General features: G+C 47.9%; 6 protein-coding genes across 6 annotated transcripts; 3 read left to right on the forward strand and 3 right to left on the reverse strand.

Moving 5' to 3' along the window:
• The first annotated feature begins 79 nt into the window (after positions 1 to 79).
• On the forward strand, positions 80 to 1,445 carry DEU56DRAFT_829335 (HAD-like domain-containing protein). The gene is made up of 8 exons (XM_041354474.1): positions 80 to 174; positions 245 to 264; positions 327 to 495; positions 543 to 623; positions 680 to 728; positions 784 to 936; positions 985 to 1,138; positions 1,194 to 1,445. The coding sequence occupies exons 1-8, from the start codon at positions 139 to 141 to the stop codon at positions 1,273 to 1,275; spliced, it is 744 nt and encodes a 247-aa protein (XP_041203697.1). The 5' UTR covers positions 80 to 138; the 3' UTR covers positions 1,276 to 1,445.
• Positions 1,446 to 8,525, reverse strand: DEU56DRAFT_829341 (uncharacterized protein). The gene is made up of 35 exons (XM_041354475.1): positions 8,308 to 8,525; positions 7,821 to 8,253; positions 7,508 to 7,771; positions 7,277 to 7,453; positions 7,122 to 7,226; positions 7,022 to 7,068; positions 6,855 to 6,969; positions 6,412 to 6,805; positions 6,292 to 6,355; positions 6,145 to 6,241; positions 6,064 to 6,094; positions 5,881 to 6,016; positions 5,784 to 5,829; positions 5,508 to 5,622; positions 5,159 to 5,458; positions 4,999 to 5,108; positions 4,903 to 4,951; positions 4,763 to 4,850; positions 4,587 to 4,626; positions 4,444 to 4,536; positions 4,126 to 4,393; positions 3,906 to 4,074; positions 3,713 to 3,856; positions 3,603 to 3,664; positions 3,314 to 3,553; positions 3,160 to 3,262; positions 2,989 to 3,110; positions 2,844 to 2,934; positions 2,641 to 2,770; positions 2,521 to 2,584; positions 2,446 to 2,468; positions 2,270 to 2,395; positions 1,953 to 2,214; positions 1,795 to 1,904; positions 1,446 to 1,668 (listed from the first exon to the last, which is right to left on the reverse strand). The coding sequence occupies exons 1-35, from the start codon at positions 8,409 to 8,411 to the stop codon at positions 1,531 to 1,533; spliced, it is 4,860 nt and encodes a 1,619-aa protein (XP_041203698.1). The 5' UTR covers positions 8,412 to 8,525; the 3' UTR covers positions 1,446 to 1,530.
• Positions 8,526 to 8,605: 80 nt separating this feature from the next.
• Positions 8,606 to 11,743, forward strand: DEU56DRAFT_829349 (uncharacterized protein). The gene is made up of 15 exons (XM_041354476.1): positions 8,606 to 8,796; positions 8,856 to 8,876; positions 8,931 to 9,052; positions 9,111 to 9,181; positions 9,237 to 9,368; positions 9,420 to 9,663; positions 9,722 to 9,850; positions 9,902 to 9,981; positions 10,041 to 10,114; positions 10,169 to 10,472; positions 10,524 to 10,553; positions 10,603 to 10,689; positions 10,746 to 10,821; positions 10,875 to 11,104; positions 11,156 to 11,743. The coding sequence occupies exons 1-15, from the start codon at positions 8,660 to 8,662 to the stop codon at positions 11,618 to 11,620; spliced, it is 2,202 nt and encodes a 733-aa protein (XP_041203699.1). The 5' UTR covers positions 8,606 to 8,659; the 3' UTR covers positions 11,621 to 11,743.
• A 1,810-nt stretch (positions 11,744 to 13,553) lies between these two features.
• On the reverse strand, positions 13,554 to 14,632 carry DEU56DRAFT_47513 (uncharacterized protein). Its single transcript, XM_041346404.1, has 7 exons — positions 14,584 to 14,632; positions 14,424 to 14,494; positions 14,353 to 14,364; positions 14,183 to 14,297; positions 13,972 to 14,117; positions 13,800 to 13,916; positions 13,554 to 13,742 (listed from the first exon to the last, which is right to left on the reverse strand). The coding sequence occupies exons 2-7, from the start codon at positions 14,490 to 14,492 to the stop codon at positions 13,719 to 13,721; spliced, it is 483 nt and encodes a 160-aa protein (XP_041203700.1). The 5' UTR covers positions 14,493 to 14,494; positions 14,584 to 14,632; the 3' UTR covers positions 13,554 to 13,718.
• Positions 14,633 to 15,697: 1,065 nt separating this feature from the next.
• DEU56DRAFT_47658 (uncharacterized protein) lies at positions 15,698 to 16,925 on the reverse strand. Its single transcript, XM_041346409.1, has 5 exons — positions 16,796 to 16,925; positions 16,630 to 16,747; positions 16,395 to 16,578; positions 16,320 to 16,346; positions 15,698 to 16,265 (listed from the first exon to the last, which is right to left on the reverse strand). Exons 2-5 carry the CDS (start codon positions 16,734 to 16,736, stop codon positions 15,942 to 15,944), a joined length of 642 nt encoding a protein of 213 aa, XP_041203701.1. The 5' UTR covers positions 16,737 to 16,747; positions 16,796 to 16,925; the 3' UTR covers positions 15,698 to 15,941.
• Positions 16,926 to 17,218: 293 nt separating this feature from the next.
• On the forward strand, positions 17,219 to 17,410 carry DEU56DRAFT_745290 (uncharacterized protein; the record flags this gene model as incomplete). The annotated part of the gene is made up of 1 exon (XM_041349139.1): positions 17,219 to 17,410. A coding segment is annotated over one exon (192 nt), but the record flags the coding sequence as incomplete, so codon positions are not given.
• Positions 17,411 to 17,602: the final 192 nt, after the last annotated feature.

The following is a 17,602-nucleotide window of genomic DNA, read 5'->3' on the forward strand; positions in this document are numbered from 1 at the left end:
GTAGTAGTAGGTGATGCAACGAAGTTGATTGGCCAAGCAGCATTTTGTTTAAATTATTAATAATAATGCCTTTTTCACAATTCAAGTTATCTTATCTTATCACCGTGTCTGAGCAGACCGTCCCAGTTGTTGACCGCCATGGCGCTGCCAGAGGAGATCGTGACAGTCGATGCTGTACGTGTTTATCTCGTCAACGGAGAAGTTGGACAAATGACAATACCCACTGCGGATAAACCTCTCATAGATCCTTTTCGATCTGGATGGGTAGTTGCCAATCTGCTTCTATCAGTCTTCTTGATCTGCCATGGCTGATCGCCGTACCCCAGGACCCTCATAGACTCCACTCCTGGCGTCATTTCAGCCTGGAAGACATTCGCAGAGGAATACAAACTTGGATCGCATCTTCCTATCGTGCAGAAAACTCACGGACGGAGACTTGTGGATACCCTGAAGGATGAGACAATATGCAATATCCAGGACAAAGAACTTTTGGATGTAGGCGACATCATTCCTTACTTATGACGGCCCCGCTAATTCTACAGAGCGAAATTTTGCGCTTCGAGGATCTGGTGATCCAGGGTAACCCAGTGGCCCTCAAAGGAGCAGCCGACTTCTTGAATGAGGTAAACTTTCGAATATGCACATATCTTGCGTGTTCAGCTGACTGCATCACTCGAAGCTCGATTCCCACCATGACATGCGCGCTAGGTGGACAATTGTCACATCAGGTAGTGTGCCAATCTTGTCTTGTTAACGGTGCACCGGAGCTCCTTGTACCGATAGCCTCGAGGTACTATGCAGCTCAGTGCATACCAGCGTGCAAAATTCCGGTGCCTACGTCAGGGTTTGTGACGGCGGATGATGTGAGTGAAGGCAAGCCAAAACCCGCACCGTATCTCGAGGGAGCAAAAAAACTTGGGATTGATGTGACTAAGTGTGGGTCACGTTGATACCCGTTTCTTTGTGGCGCCTGATTTGCCCAAGGTCTGGTCATCGAGGACGCACCATCCGGGGTGCAGGCAGGAAATAGTGCTGGTGCAAAGACACTTGCAGTTTGTACCTCCCACAAACGCGAGGACTTTGAGAACTGTTCGGAGGAAATAAAGCGCCCCACGTATATAATTGATGATCTGACTAGGTGAGTCGCGATACGCTCAATAACAAATTTCACTCACTCAAGGAACCATTCGTAGAGTACGCGTGAATTGGGAGAACAGCAAGATTCAACTAACGATCGATACCCGTAGAGCACCAGATGGATCAGCGATGTTGTAGACAGACATCCTGACTCCCGCAAAGTAGCAGTTTCAGGATTCTCTACCAGGTCTAACGCTTGATACAATTCAAAACATGAGGGTGCTTACCAATGGCAGAAGCTGCCTCATCGCGGATAAGCAATTTGCTTCCACAGAGTTAAGACACTGCATATAGAACCTGAAATCAACACTTGGCAGAAATTATAAATATTTGACGCGGTATATAAAGTTTTGGTGAGTTCCACTTCAGCAGGTATAATTAGATCATAGACGTCTACAAACTTTCCCCTTCAACTAGTGGCTTGCTGTGAGCCGCCGCGTATAATGCTTCTTTGTCCCCAGACTCATCCACGAGAGCACGCAACATACCCTGCTCATTTTGCAACAGTTCCCATGGGCTACCGAATTCAACCTGTAAAAACATGATCAATACAAGAAACCGACACAAAATGAGATACTCACAAGTTTACCAGCATCTAGGACCATCTATCAAGATTGTAAGCCATCAGTACACGATAACCCGATTTCGAATACGTACAATCTTGTCAGCATCAATGATCGTCTGCAGCCGATGTGCAACGATAATCTGGGTAACGTTATGCAACTCATTGCGGAGAGAGGATTGGATGGCTGAATCGGTCTTATAATCTGCAAAAGATTATAGCATGATAAATATCCACGACGTGAGATACACACCAATAGCGGAAGTTGCCTCATCCAGTATAAGTAGTTTGCTTCCGCGGACCATAGCTCTAGCCAGAGCCAAGATTTGGCGTTGACCAACCGATAGATTCCCTCCTCCGCTTGCAATCGTACTGTCTAATGTCAATCTCGCCTCCTCAGACTCGTCTTGGACGGAAAAGAGTCCGGCAGCACGTAAAGCATCGTACAGCACCGCATCATCGTGCTGATCGAAGAGATCTAAGTTCTGACGGAGGGTTCCACTCAGGAGCTCGGGCTGTGCGGATGAAACGTGTCAGCGACGTGAACGGGCAACGGCACAAGGAACGTACAATCTGAGGTATGATAGTCACGTTGGACCGCAGAGCATTCAAATTGATCCCGCTTGTCGGAATCCCATCATAATAAACATCGCCTTCTGTGAAAATGCAGCGAAGGAGCGAAAGCGTCAAGGAACTCTTCAGGATAGTCAATATAAGTCAAGGTAAATGACGCGAATAAGCATCACCTTTCCGCTTCCAGTTCGCCCGACTGAATTCAGATTAGCCATTTGTTTAGAAGTGGAAGCAAGCCCGCGACACACCGATACCAACGCGTTCACCCGATTTGATGTGGAAGGACAGGTCCTGCAAAACTTTAGGTCCATCCTACGAGCGATGGTTAGGCGGAACGCGGAGACGCGGAGGCTTGAGCTCATACTCACCGATGAGTAGCGGGCTGACAGATTTTCTACGCGGATATCACCGCTTGCAGGCCAGTACGCAGGCGGCTGGCCGCCTTCGGTAGGTTTAGGCTCCTGTTCAATCTTGATATAACTATCGATCCGTTCCAAACTATTTTACATTAGTAACAGTCGGAGACATCATGTGTCTGTGCTAACCTGTTGCCTACACAAATCAATTAGACACATAAGGAGTGGGACGAGGAAGTAGCTTACCGCTGACTTCCACTTCGTTGAGGATACGAACCCACCAAAGGATCATGGAGCTGAAACCGACTTGAAGATGTGAGCGAAAATCCGCAATGAGTACACTACGTAAATGGAATTTACCTGCCATGTTCAGAGAGAACCCAATGTTCGACGCCTCATGAACTCCGCGACCATACACGAGATAAGCGGCAAGACCAGCCGAGAATCCACCACCGATAACATCAATACGGACACAAACCCAACTGAGAACATTCGTTAGCGACCAATCGCCCGCGACCAATGCAGACGAACCGATTCAAGTTATAGAACATGCGTGCTGATTTGGTGTAGCGGTCGATGCGATTAAGAGATTCTTGTTTGAATGCCTCCTCTGCACCGTACGCACGAATCGATGCTGTTGTAATGAATGAGCTCGCATATCATTGAAGTCCCGGTGATCGCTCACTAAGTCCTGCGATAGCAGCCCCGAAGTGACCAAGGACTGGTGCTTTCGCGTTGCTCATCTCTCGCTTGACTGATAGCTGAGCTTTCATGTAGATGCGACCAATCCATCCACCTAGCAAGCCGATAAAGAGTCCGGGCGCCATGAAGATAGGAGTCATGGCCACAACGGCTCCGAGTTTCACGATCATGGTCAAGGAAAGTTCGACGACCCAACCAATTCCCTGTGCAAACGGACCATCAACTAGATAATTTATCAGCGAATATTAACCATGTAAAAGTAAGCGACTGACTGGCTCTTATGTCCTGTGTGCACCGGGTGATGACCCGAGATGTAGGTGTCGTGTCCAGCCATCTGCCCAATGATAAATGGAAGCGTGACTGTTAAATTCAAAGAACACACCTTAGCGTTGTTCCGAGTACAGATTGAACGAGTTTCTTGTGGATGGTCCGCGACGCCCGCATTGAACCCCGATAGTACATGTAGTACCCACTCGAATACATTAGACAACCAGAGGCCATGATCAAGGCATATACAGAGAGATAACTTGCGATAAAGCTGAGTGACAGGATTCACGAACGGGAACTTTTCTTACAATTTAACATTGACCTCCGAGGGTAGCTGGCGTTCGTATTGAGATGCCCAGTACCCCAGGAACCAGGTTTGCACAGTGTTAGTGACGTCCGTCAACCCCATCAGAGCCAAGAACGCGACCCAGAACGTCATAGGATAGTTCCCCCCCAAGCCGGTCAGGTAGAGCTTGACTGGAATGCAATGTCAGCATTGCACGGAGGACCATGGAGGGAGGAACCAACAAGCTGGCCAGGAAACATGGCCCTCTGCAATTTCCTCAGACATTACCAACTTGCCGTCGGACTTCGCCGCATCACCCTTCGGTTCTTCTAGAGTGTCCATGACCTGGGCCTCTTTAGCAAGGACTTCCTGTTCTTTTGCCACTTCCGCTGCAAACTTGTCGTCCTTTGCAATGGTCTCCGATATTGACCCATGGCTGACAATCCGTCCGTTGGAACCCAGAGACACGACGAAGTGCGCTATAGAGCTCGCCATAGCAACGTTATGCGTCTGTGCTGCCTTAGAACGGGCATCATCATATTTGACCTATATGCACATACCACAAGGATAATTGTTCGATCTTTGACGAGATCTCCGGCGAAACACTTGTCTACAATCCACTTGGACGTGTGGACATCCAAAGCGGCCAAAACCTGTTCGTGTTCACTCACTGATAGTTCAAAATATAGATGGAATGACTAACATCATCAAGCAGCAACGTGTTTGCCGAAGAATATATAGCTCTTGCGAGGGTGATTCGCGCCTAACATGTTTCAGCGGCTGCGTGCCTTCTCGTTAGGAATGTGATTACCTTCTGACCGCCACTTTCCACACGAAGTCAGGCTTGTGATAAACGAAGGCTCAGCTCGGTGAGCTTACCTTAGCGTAAGACCCTTTTCTCCGACTTCCGTTTGGTCGCCCGCTTCGAACAAAGTAAGGTCTCGCTCCAGAGCACACTGGTGCAAGACTGTATTCAAACATGTCAACAATATTCACAAGTCACGTAACGGAATACTCACCTGTCTTGTATCGGTTTTCATCATAGGGCGCGCCGAAAAGGATGTTGTCCTGAGCTACTTCAGCACACGAACAACTGCTTTTGCGATGTCACGTACCCGAATGGTTTCATTTTGGACCCAGGACTCTTGTGCAGCATAAGCTACACCGCCTTTGCGAGGGAGGTTAAACCAAGATGTCGGACCAGAGGGCGTAAAGTGCATCTCGCCTGAGTAATAAATTAGAAACATCCACAGAGAAGGTCTAACAATCACCCACCGAGCAAAGCCATGAGCACTGAGGTCTTACCAGAACCTGTCGGTCCGACGACAAGGTTGATACGACCGTGTTGGAAGTACATCTCACCATCGATGCGAAGTCTGAACTTGCGCTTCGACGGTGTCAGCGACCCACCGGAATCGTTGGACCATGCAAAGACAGCGTCTCTGAAGCCGATGAGGTCAGATTCTTCTTCCGGCTGGACAAAGAGCTGAACTTTGTCCTCGTCCTGCTGTGTGTGTGCATCCAATAGTTCTGTATCAACCAGGAAACTATTGACACGATCCAGCGATACTTTGGCTGAAGAACGTCGTTTGTCAGTGGTTTTCGAAGTAAACGAAATAACTACCTTGAGTAAATCTTGGGATGGAGAAGAACACTATGTTCAGCTGATCTCTTAGGATGTCAAAGACTGCCAGAGGAACGACATCAGTTACTCTAATCAAGTGAATCACACTATGAAGCTTACTTGACATCGACGAAAAAACCTTAGAAGCTGGAATACCCATCAGGTCAATAAGTCACAGCACAAACCATAGCACAAACCAGTTAGGTTTTGCCCCATGATAAGAGTCTAAGAGAGTGGGTAAGAAACCTGTTTTGCGTGTCATCGAATGCAACATACGAATGACATGTAAGAAGCCATCATGGTAAACAGGGGAATTACGTAGCTATACATGTGTCAGTTTTTGATGTCAGACCAATTAACAAGGAAGACATACTTCAAGTTGTTGTTTAGCAGTTCTAAGATCTTCGTCTTCCATGTCCAGACAAGTTCTACTTCTCGTTTCTCGCTGATCCTAGTGTCTATTTTCTCTTCCCATCCGAAAAGCTTGATCATACGCAGAACATTCATAGCTGGCGAGCCATAAGCATCAGTTCTACACCTATTATGCTCGACTTACTTTCGGTCACTGTTTGCACCCGGGCATCCGTCTGGGGTTACGATAAGCATCATCCGCCGATAAATTGGAAGAAGCTCCAACCTTGTGCATTTTCTCTACTTGCACCTTTTGAATCTTCTGGGCAACGTACCCAGGAAGAGGGAACAAGAGAACCATAACAGCCAAGCCAACAAAGGCACTTGGTAAACGCCCATCAGTCAAGGCAGACAACAGTTCAACGACACCCACCTCCAACCAAGAATTTCGTACAAGAACCAAATGCACATGCCTACTTGAAGTGGCATGTACAACGCTGAACGAATACGCAGGTCAGAAAGCACACGTCCATCGGAACTGAGCGTGACTTGCCGACCATGAGGAAATCTCGTCCATCGGTAATATTGCTCAAGTCAGTTGTGACAAGGTTGTTAATTTTCCCAACAAGGTTGTCAGCGCTCGAGTGCTTTTTTGACTTGTCCAGTTCTTCCTTGACATCCTGGGCTTTTTGCTTGCCTTTCTTGGTGGAGGATATTGATAAGGTCTCGGCACTGGCGTGCAGCGTCTCGTCGCCACTGCCATCTGTACTTTCGTCTGCGGCGGCAGTGCTAGATCCAGCTACAGATGCACTATCTGGCGTAGATGGTGCCGTAGACTCCCCAGACTTCTTGCCGTCATCGGGGAGCTCAGCCTTCATTCGGATTCGGAGCGCATGCTCGAAGACCAGTTGGGTGAGAATACCCTCCGTGTGCACGAGCGCACGTGTCTAGAAAGCACATGAGTGGGATCACTAGGTATCGAACAATCATTCCCACCGCGATGTAAATATACCATTGCCATGCCAAGGAACCAATAAGTGGCCCCAAGAACAGCCAGGATATCCAGACCCACGGACGAACCACAGCACCCTCGCCTTTCGTTTCGACATAACTATGCAAAACACATGTTAGATGTCAGGAAATGTGGCAACGGAACTACTTACAGCAAAAGTTGATTAATTCCAACGGGAGCGGCTAGTTTTGCCAGCACCTGTCATGGGAAACTGTCAGACGTGGGAGCCACGCGCAGAAAGAATTGCATACCTGGAGAACGATCATTAAAGCCAAAACTATATACTCAACACGGAACGTCTTCATGAGACCGAAGAAGATGTGTCGCTTCTGACTCCCGGAGAAGGGGTCAATGTGCTGCAACTATTGTCAACTCGTCTGCTGAGACAGCGATGCCATAAACTTACGAGGAAACTCTTCTTTTTGAGATTCCTGGAATGATCATGGTCGGCCAGCGGGGGAAGTTCTTCGTGCGACAGGTGGGGAACACGATACGCTTTGAAGACGATGGGGTCCAGCCAGGTATACAAGATCATAGATAGCCAAGAAGAAGTTTGTTCGGGGTGAGGGCTCTCAGTGGGGTTCTATGAAGGATGTGAGTGTTTGTGATGAGAGATATATTGAAAAATATGACATACCGCAGGGTCTACTGGAATATATTGTCTTGGGCTCAAGAGAGGGAATACGATGCTTGACAAAAAAAGGACGGTCACTTTCGCCCACAATAAGCCTCCTTCTTCAAGGTCTTTGGGTTGTTTATTGAAGGTAATGAGGGGCCACAAATCCCGATACGCAAAGACCGCAAAGACTGCAAAGAGAAGAGTGGCCAAGTGATTGGACACCAGCCTGCTCCATCGGGGTTTGGTAGTAACTGAAATGAGCCCGAGAATTGATGCATAAGCCTAGAAAGAGTAAGCGGATATTGAAACAGGATAACCACAAGTCACTAACAGCAGTCATGCACAAGGCGAATTGCAACCACTCAGCGCGAGAGAACGGAATGTAGCCATCGGAGTGACGGGGCTTGCGATGCTTTCCTTTCGACAGCTTGTTCGCTCCGTTCGCGTGCTCCTCACGTTCGTCTAATATGAAAGTAGCCAACGACAGTCCCAAAAACGCAAGACAACCAATAAATCTTGCAAACTTGTATGCAAAAATGACCCAACCACCATGTTGAGAGATGAATACTTTAGCCTCAGAGAAAAATCCATCAGCTATAGTAGGTTCGTCAAAGAAAGCGCTCGGTTCTTCCTCGGCCTTAGGGGGCAGAAAGCGCGACCAAAGCTTTTTGACTGGCTTAGATAGCGTGATTAAATGTAGCAAGAGAAGAAGCGCGGATGCAGCAGCAAAATATGCTGGAATCATGAGTGTACTGTGCCACACTCTGAGAATTGAGGGTGTTAGAACCTTCAGTGTGAGCTTAGAGTACAGCACTCACGTATTGCCATGGCTTATCAGGTGGAAGTCGAGAGACTGAAAGGGGTCGGACTGCAAGACGACCTGCCATGGACTAGGATCGGTATACCAACCCCAGAGCGACATTTCCTGGGATGCGAGTTGGAACTGCGCGTCCAGTCAAGTTACGTTGAAGAGCGGAATTGAAATAAACAACTTTATCTACCGGAGCACGTAATTATATTATAAATTATGTGTCCATATGGTTCAACAGTAGACGCGTGAATTTATCAAACCAGGTATCGGCAGTACCGGGGGTCCTTATGTATCCCTGTTTGGATGTTGTGGGGAAATCAGGAGCATGTCCGAGTCTATGCAGCTTGCTCAACACCGTCATGGCTGCTCCAACCGCAGAGTCGTTCGCGCCCAGGCAATCCGTTTCAGAACCATTCTTGCAATCTGGACCGATTCCCCTATTTGAACATCACCTCAAGGTTTTGACAGACTCATATTTGACCTTCTTCCAAGAAAGGTTTGTCCACTCACTCACCCCAATACCCCACCTAACAGTGGCATGATTGATTTCCACAGAAAACGCATTGAAGAAGTATAGTGAGCAATATTTGGTGTTAAGCAACCCAGAATACTTTTTGACACGCGTATCAGTATCGAGTCATTGCTTAAACTACACCGGAAGGTGAAATCCATCGACAACTATTTAGACGATCGGACAGAACTCAGCACTTCCAGGAGAGCGTGGAGTGAGGTTCGGGATAACGTTGAGAGAGGTTGGTCCTGCTTCGATCTCAGACCTGCAGTCCCTTATAGGCGGCGCTTGCGATACAGAAGCACAAACCAGACAAGCATTTCTTGCAACGCTTACGGTAGATGTTGTCAACGCCTTGACGTCACTCAGGGTATGTTTGCCCCTTCGTTCAGCGTCTTGTCGAGTCTCTAATCGCTGGATGGTAGGAGACGCAGGAGCGTACGCGCAAACGCATCAAAGAGGATCTGAAAGAATCTGGCAGTGCCTACATTGACTATGCTGAGAACACACTCCCAAAGCTGAAACGCGCTTATTTGAAAAAATGCCAAGAAGTTGAGGTTAGTATTGAAACAGTTGATCTCTTACAGTCACCCATGATACGTTTCAAGGATCACAAAGCGGCTGCCGCTGCCGCGCCCTCGCAATCGACAGCTACTAGCACAATGCCTTATTCAGAACAAAGCGGAACTACTTTGAGTACCTCGCGGTCTAACCCCAGTTTGCCGTCTCGGCCTATTGTCACTGCTCCTCAGCCGTTACGCCCCCTTGATAGACGGCCCTCTGGGAGCGCACCTGGACCACGCAATCGCTCACCCTCTACTTCGGGCACATTTTCTGAGTTTGCTCAACACGGTATGACATATAAATGGCACATACTAATTCCGGTTTGACTCAACCAAGCGCCTATCAGGAAAGAAACAACTAAATCAGCTTATCACATTCTTAGATAAGAGCGGTACCGTTAAGGAAAGCTTAGGTGTACGCTCAGAAAATAGCGCGCTCCGTGCTGTCCGCGCGAAACGAGAAGCTGATGAGGCTGGTAAGTGATGCGTCGGTGTACGCAAGCCGTGCAAAGTTAATTTTGGCGCAGATAAGGAATATCGAAAGGGCGTGCATTGGCTGGAGACCCTCAGACTCAGGCGCACTAAGATTCTGGCAAGTGGTTATAAGGTAATTTTGTTAAGTAGCCGGCATCATCTACTGGCGGCTGACTAGTAGGCGCCATTCAGAGTCTGGAGACCTTTGTCTATGAATATTCGAATACAGTCAAGAATGTCATGGAAAAATATCTTGATAATATGACGTGCGTATATTTTGATTGCGTTACTCGCATTTGCAGTTCTGAGTTTGTCTGTAGTGCAACTACTACGACCCAGACACAGTTATCTTCACATGGACGTTCTGCGGCCGACAAGATTTCCCCAGAAAAAGATGTATCATTAGTCACGACCTTCATCCCTCGTTCACTGGCATCAGCAATAGCCAAGCCTATACTTTACTACAACTACAACGTCGGCGAATGCAACGACCTCATCTTCGGCTTTAGCCTGGTGGATTATGCAACTGCTCAGGGTCTTGGGGAAGGCGATGTTCCAAAAATTATGCGTATCTGTGTAGAAGAAGTAGATCAGAGAGGATTAGACGCAGAAGGCATTTACAGGGTAAGCTCTAGTGGGATTTTCTGGCTTCAGATGTTGATAGCCATATTCAAGGTGTCTGGCAGGCATGCTATTGTACAGGACGTAAGTCTATCAGCTTTTGCAGATTCATGTTTTCATCAGCACTCCGCAGCTACAACATAAGATAGAAAGGAACGAAGCCAGTTTCAAGTTTAACCCCTTAACCGACGATATTTATGCCGTATCCTCACTATTGAAGGTATTGTATTCTTCCGACGACTATGTGCTATCACGGCATTGATGGCTCATTACCAGCTGTATTTGCGCGAGCTTCCGGAACCACTGTTTAGATTTCCATTGCAGGATCGTATAGAGCATACGGCAGATCGATGCAAGTACTCGAAAGCGAAAGGCATTCCTAGAACCATCTGATCTTGCATTTAGTGGAACACCAGTCGAATCACTTTGCCCTTCTGCGTTCGAAGATACGGCGGCTACCTGCCGTTCACCGTGCGACTCTGCGCGCTCTAGTTGAACATCTAACTCGTGTAGCGTCCAATGCAGATAAGAACAAGATGGACGCAAAGAACCTAGCGATTGTATTCGGCGCCGTCATCTTCGGTGAAGATGAAATCCCAAAGGGTGGTGACCTTTTGAGTGTTCAGACATGGAAAGTTAGTAGTTCTGTGTTACTCGCATTGCCTGGGTTAATAGTCTCAACTCAGGATACGCTGATGGAAGACATGATTATCAATGCCCGGGATATTTTCGAGGACCTCCCGCCTGCGGGCAACTCCCCTCCTCTGCCTGCTGCCCCACTCGGCGAACCCATGCCTGTGTACTCGTATGGTTCATCACACACAAAAATCGGTAGTGTCCCTCCAAGGCCTCAATCCCCGAGAAACCCAGAGGACTTCACTCCTCGTCTCCCTTCACGACCGACAGGCAGCATACATCCTTCGCTCCGTGCAAATCCAACTTCGCCGACACGCGCCAACTTGGAAATTCCACCAATGCCATCACCACTTGCTTCGGGCGGAGACGATGAGTCATCGCCGTCGCCGTCGCCCACCGGTTCTGCGTCAAAGCGCGCAGAATCGGAGACAGACATATCACCACCCCCATCGCCTTCAGTGCTGGCGTCTCCCATCTCTCACGTGGGTGACGTAGCAAGCGAACCAATACAATAGGGTCAACTCTTTCTTATGCATTGAGTTTATTAATGTATCAAGACAGAACTTTTAACAAACACTCGTTCAGGGTAATTAGGCTTTTCTTTGTGGATAATTAGCGTCTACAGTATATTAAGCACAAACCGTGTTGAAATATACATGTTGTTACTTGCGATTAATGACCCTTGTGCATCCAAAAATACACGATGCACCTGAACGTTACATAGAAATATCCGTCGATGAGTGATATTGCTCAATCACCCAGTCCATATCCATTTCCTCCTCTTGAGCTCGCTGGGCTTGCCAGGAAGCCTGCCACTCTATGACGCGTGGGTGAGCCAATACTCTGAAAGAACATCATCGCGTCAGTCGATACGCCCCTGTACAAATCCCCAACTTGATCCCGAACCTTGAAGGGTCAAAACCAACAATCTCCAGTCCTTCTAGGCTTGTGGCTCTTGAGAGGGCGACATAGGCTTCACAAAGGCAAATCAGCTTCAAATGGACAACAAGACATGATTTTAATCGTTCACCTTGCCCCTTCTCAAAGATCCTTCTCAGGTCAACTTTCACTCGACTCATGGTTTGGCCCTGAGCCTTGTGAATGGACATCGCCCAAGAAAGCACAAGAGGCACTTGTACTCGTTGTGCTTCGCAGTTGCCTTTCAGGCCCTGAACGTTGAATGGTAAGGGCGCACAGAGAAGGTGAGACCCATCCGTGAATTTGACGAGCGGAAACCGCTCATGTCTTCCGAACACGTGTTCATTGAGAGCCAATAGGCCTTTGTACGTGTCTTCAGTATTTTGATCATCAGCGCTCCCATCAATCGTAGGAAGAAAGAGGGAACGCTGAGGTTTCGCCTCAGGCTCGGCAATGTCGATAAGGCGCTCCTTCGCTTCGTGTGTAGTGATAAAGTCAACCACTTTCCCAAGCGAACCATTGACCAGCCTGCCTTGAAAAAGGTTCTTTGGGAGGTATGATCAGGCTCAGCCAGTACAGTCATTTCGGAACACTTACTCTAAGAAGCATAACTTGTGCATCGACCTGAATGTGTAGTGAAGCAGGGAACATATTTAAGCATACAGCAAGTCGCAACCGACCTTTAGAGATATCACTTTTGGAGTGACAAGTCTTTCTAATTGCTGCTCTGCAACACCGGCCGTTATTCGTTTTCCATACATATTAAAGCCCATAGAGTCCATGGCGGTGTAAGTCAATATTTCTCCCGGTAATACATCGAGATGCGTTTTATTGCACGTCTCAACCTGGCTCTTTAGTGGAAACCTGTGGACGACAATGACTACCGATATATCACAGGGAGCGAGGCTAGGAACGCACAATTGAGTTGGACTTATGCCATCGGAGTATTCGACCACACGGCTCAACTTGAAGAATTCTTCGACATGCCAATCTTCCAGTTGCCCTGACCTTGTCGCAGAGAGCATGTCAATAAATTCTACATTCCTGTAAGTTGTATAGAAAGTTACTCGGAATCCGAAGTACCCACTGCTGTCCGTCTGGCGGAAAACTTTTGTCAGCACAACTGGCTCGTCGACGCATTGAGACCAAGATTGCGCATCAAAAGTAAATGTAGGTGGTATTATTGTTGTAGAATCTTGTTCGGGAACAGGTGGAAGCTGGAAGAAATCACCTGATAGGATAAGCTATTTAACCTGTCAGCAACTAGAGGATAATACAAGGGCAAGGATAGCAACTAATCACCTGTATGCCACCAAAAGGGCGAGGGCTTTCCCGGACAATTCGACCTATTTCTTCCTACCCAATATGTTAGCCGGGTGAAGACGTAGTGCAGGTGTTAAGTCGTACGAGCTTGTCAAATAAGCGGCCGTCCAGCATCGAAACTGCCAGATGTTAGCACAGTCGTCTGATACTGTAGGTTAAACTTACTTTCATCGATCACAAGGGCACGAGTGTTTCTCCATCGTTTGATCGCATACGAACTTAGTATTTCCACTAACTCCTCAACGGGTTCCTTGCCCAACCCTATGCCTGCCCAGGAGTGAATGGTTGAACCACCAATATTTACACCTGCTATGCCTGTGGGTGCGGTGATAGCAACCCCGCCTTTATGTTGCAGCAATCCTATAATAGCTCTCAAAAGAACTGATTTCCCGGTTCCTGAAAAATTGTGCGTTGACGACTTGTCTTAAAAGGCCAGCGATCATGCAAGCTTACCGGCCGGACCTGTGAAAAAAATATTTTTACCACTTTCAACCAGTCGAAGAACTCGTTGCTGCTCTTCAGAAAGCGCAATTGCTGGCTGTGGGGGAAGCGGCGGGGGGATTTCAGGTTCTTGCAAAGGGGCGTAAGGCGGAGGAGGCGTAAGCCTGCCACTATTTGGTCTTGCCTGCAGCATATTCAAGGGTGATTGATCCTCTATCCGACGATAACCCGGTTGAGGTTCTGGATAGTGTCTTGCACATTCAATAGAAACCGTCGTGCTTGTAGACGTTAAGGCTGAATGATGGTCTTCAAACCTTACATCCAACGTAACTGTGGGCCGACCAGTACAACATGTTACCACATCCCCAAACCTGGAACTAAGAATATACACGTACTAGTTGTTCGAGTTACAGACGCACCAGATGTACCAGTAGGCACGCCTCTGAGCCAACCTTCTGCTTCCTCCAAAGTGTCGAACCCCTTCCCACTAGCACCGCTAAGGCCAAGGGTCTTAAACAGTGATAAATTGACGGTGATTGCGCCGAGCTGGAAGGAGGATACTTACTGCACTCCGGAACTATTGTCGCACGTCAATACTCGACCTAAGTTACATGTCGATAGCTTCAAGGGACTTACATCGCAGTAGTTCGAATAAATCTTTGGGCCTTCGCGGCCAATGCGCACGGCGTAGTATCGCACCGGCATGGCTACCAATCGAAGGTTCCGCAGAACGGATGTTTGAGCGGCGAACACTTTTTAGAGTGTCAACTTTTAAGCCCAGGGGAATGGGACCAACTTGAAGCAGCAGGTGACTCGGACTTATTCGAGTAATACGTAAATCAGACTGCTGGTTGCTTCGTGCTCGGCGGAACGCGTTACGCGCGCCTTCAACTCAATGTCACGTGAGCCTATTATCAGCTATAGCTGCAGCGCTGAAGCTTCGAACCTAAAGGTGGTCCAGCTAGGATTCGGATTCGTGCGCAGTGCGCACAATTAGATCAATTTTCCCTCGACGACAACCCGTTTCTCAGTCTTCTCTATGACCCAACCCATTATCAACATCATCATAAACTACCTGAAACTAGTTGACTAGCTCATGCCCAATACAATACCGGATACGTCTTGTATCATGGTCCAGTGACGTACACCGACCCAGTTCAAACGTACATAATCGTCCCAAGCTTCCTCGAGGGCGATATATCACCTGGAGACCTGTCACTTATAGCCCGCTACGCTGCCTTCAACATCTGGATTCTGCGGATACAATAGCGACTTGGAGAGCAGAGCATCTGCTGCGGCGCGGCGCTTTTTTGACCCCAGTCTTGTCCCTTAACCCTCGAAATTGACTTCTAAATACCATAGATGCGGCAGAAGACAGTGGAGCAAAGTTCGTCTGTGGCTGGCGGCTCTCTTTGATGCCCCACGAATCCACGATGGTACGCTCATTCCTGGTGCTATATCAAGCTGGCGTGGGAGAAGGTGATGGAGATACTCAAAGAAGATGTTTGAGAGCAGCCTGGGCAAGAGATTTCAAACGGGCACGCCGAGAGTTCCAGTGTACTGACGCCCGAAGGAGAGATGGCTACCTGTAAGTGCTGTCGGGGAACCAGACAGACTGAGACGTTGATTCCTTCGCGATAACACGACGATCCATCGACTATTCCCATTTCTTTTGCTAGTCTCAAGTGTATGTTTGGCGTGATATTGATGAATTGTCAAACAATACGATTGTCGATAACGTAGACATCAGTCCCAGTACGCTTCCCGAGATTCGTCTGTGTCCATGGCCTCAGACTCATCTACGTACATCTGGTCACTCAGCATTTCGCATTCCATATTGTTATGCCACTCTAATACGCGAGGGTGCACCATTACTCTTGCAGCCACAAAAGGGCATGGTTAGTTCAAACATGGCAATGCAGGTCTTGAACGAAAGGCTTACTTGTTTGGATGAAAATTTAATACTTCCAAGGTGCTCATGCTAGTAGCACGAGAAAGGGCAACATATGCTGAGAAGGCGGCAGTGAACATCCAGCGATGAGTCATAAGGTTGGATTTTACCTTGACCTTTCTCAAAAGTTCGCCCAAGATCCACCTTCACCCTTTCAAGAGTTTGCCCCTGAGACTTATGGACACTCAGTGCCCAAGCTAATATTAAGGGAACCTGGTCTTGTTCATTTGCCGATTCTTAGCCAAAGTCAAACGGCTCACCTGGCGTCTTCTTGCCTCTATACCACCATCCGCATTATCGACTGTGAAGTCAGTGGGTATACATAGCATTTCTTTGCCACACGTGAATCGGACAACAGGCCATTGCGAGTTGTCGTAGTTGGCAGGGAGTTCGGACTTCGTGGAGAGACCACCTTTGAGACCTTCTTCCGTGGCAATTGGAGTAGCGGTCCGCATAGCCTCTTCAGAAGTACTAAATCTGATCACTTGCCCCACAGACCCGTTCACCAGCTGCCCCTGCACCATGTTCTATGGAGCTATGTGTTGAACTCAGGAGCTCGTGTTATAATCATCTCACATTACCTTGATCAACATGACTTGCGCACCGACCTGCGATGTGTGAGACAAGGTAGAGCAAACAAAAGAAGTATTACCCACCTTTAGATGAACGATTGGTTGTGCCACAAGCCTTTCCAGCAAGCGCCCCATGTGTTCGAGTGAGACCAAATTGTCATTCGAATCGCGTCCAGGTGTGTCAGTTGCCGGGTATCTAATTCCATCCCCAGGCAGTGAAAAAAGCTTTCTTTGATTGGCTACATCAACCTCCGCGCGAGTAGGGTAGCTATGGAAGGGTTTGAGCCTAAAATACCGCAAATATATAACCACCTCGTACAGCTGCGTTGGCCCGATGCCATCCTCATACACGACTGGGCGCGAAAGACTTTGGAAAGCTTGAATACAGGCTTTGTCCAACTTTCCAAAACGCATTGCGTTGAGCATGTCGACAAATTCTAAAATCATGTAGGTGGATGAATGCGGAATCGCAAGGAATCACTCACTTTGCTCTTTTTGCCGAAAAACTCGTGTCAACACTATAGGCTGCTTGATGCAACGACTCCAACTTTCTGCCTCAAATGCGAACGTCGATGGTATTTGAATCCCGTTCTTACCGCGGTCCGGCACTGGAGGAAGTTGGCAGAAGTCTCCCGAAAGTACAAGCTACAGGTTGCAAACACATCAGGAGCCAGAAGTTACAGAGAAATGGTTAGGATTGTACTTGTATGCCACCAAAGAATTTATCCGATCGCCTTACAATCCGAGCAATGGCTTCCTATGGTTCATAGGTTGGATCAGCAGTATGAGATTGCAATGTTCTAACACATACCAATTTATCAAAAAGTTTTCCGTCGATCATAGATACTATGTAATGATGCAATTAGCTTTCTTATGAGAAAGAATTAGAAAACGTAAGCCGCAAACCTTCATCTAGTATGAGAGTCCGAACACGTTGCCACCGTTCCTTGACGCGTTCAAACTTAGGCTGGCCAAGAAATTTACCCCCAAGCTTCTTTGCGTCTTCTAGACCAAGTCCAATTCCCGCCCATGAATGCACGGTGGTTCCGCCAATGTTAACTGATGCTATTCCCGTCGAAGCTGTTATAGCAAGGCCTTGATGGCCCCGTCCACCACACACTCGAATGATTTCCCGCAAAAGCACAGATTTCCCGGTGCCTGGACAGAGTTATCGACGTACTCTCAGACAGGTCAGTTTGAATTACGCACCCGCAGACCCAGTAAAGAACACATTCTCCCCACGCTCAACTCTCTGAAGCACACTTTTTTGCTCTTCTGATAAAACAATACCA

The sequence above is a fragment of the Suillus clintonianus genome (genome assembly GCF_016758775.1).
Source record: "Suillus clintonianus strain FC179 chromosome Unknown DEU56scaffold_106, whole genome shotgun sequence".
Lineage (NCBI taxonomy): Eukaryota > Fungi > Basidiomycota > Agaricomycetes > Boletales > Suillaceae > Suillus > Suillus clintonianus.

Excerpts from the sequence above, each read along its gene's own strand:
- DEU56DRAFT_829335 (XM_041354474.1), top strand. The coding sequence starts at position 139 with ATGGCGCTGCCAGAGGAGATCGTGACAGTCGATGCT. Across the intron at positions 175-244 it reads AGATCGTGACAGTCGATGCT|ATCCTTTTCGATCTGGATGG; the intron begins GTACGTGTTTAT and ends AACCTCTCATAG. Across the intron at positions 624-679 it reads CAGCCGACTTCTTGAATGAG|CTCGATTCCCACCATGACAT; the intron begins GTAAACTTTCGA and ends CATCACTCGAAG.
- DEU56DRAFT_829341 (XM_041354475.1), bottom strand. The coding sequence starts at position 8,411 with ATGTCGCTCTGGGGTTGGTATACCGATCCTAGTCCATGGCAGGTCGTC. Across the intron at positions 4,394-4,443 it reads ATCGAACAATTATCCTTGTG|ACGCATAACGTTGCTATGGC; the intron begins GTATGTGCATAT and ends AAGGCAGCACAG. Across the intron at positions 4,075-4,125 it reads CCATGTTTCCTGGCCAGCTT|TCAAGCTCTACCTGACCGGC; the intron begins GTTGGTTCCTCC and ends ATTGCATTCCAG.
- DEU56DRAFT_829349 (XM_041354476.1), top strand. The coding sequence starts at position 8,660 with ATGGCTGCTCCAACCGCAGAGTCGTTCGCGCCCAGGCAATCCGTTTCA. Across the intron at positions 9,053-9,110 it reads TCGGGATAACGTTGAGAGAG|AAGCACAAACCAGACAAGCA; the intron begins GTTGGTCCTGCT and ends CTTGCGATACAG. Across the intron at positions 10,690-10,745 it reads CCGTATCCTCACTATTGAAG|CTGTATTTGCGCGAGCTTCC; the intron begins GTATTGTATTCT and ends GCTCATTACCAG.
- DEU56DRAFT_47513 (XM_041346404.1), bottom strand. The coding sequence starts at position 14,492 with ATGCCGGTGCGATACTACGCCGTGCGCATTGGCCGCGAAGGCCCAAAG. Across the intron at positions 13,917-13,971 it reads CACCCTTGAATATGCTGCAG|AACCTGAAATCCCCCCGCCG; the intron begins GCAAGACCAAAT and ends CCCCTTTGCAAG. Across the intron at positions 13,743-13,799 it reads TTTTTTCACAGGTCCGGCCG|GAACCGGGAAATCAGTTCTT; the intron begins GTAAGCTTGCAT and ends ACAATTTTTCAG.
- DEU56DRAFT_47658 (XM_041346409.1), bottom strand. The coding sequence starts at position 16,736 with ATGCTCAACGCAATGCGTTTTGGAAAGTTGGACAAAGCCTGTATTCAA. Across the intron at positions 16,347-16,394 it reads AACCAATCGTTCATCTAAAG|GTCGGTGCGCAAGTCATGTT; the intron begins GTGGGTAATACT and ends CACACATCGCAG. Across the intron at positions 16,266-16,319 it reads CGCAAGTCATGTTGATCAAG|AACATGGTGCAGGGGCAGCT; the intron begins GTAATGTGAGAT and ends ATAGCTCCATAG.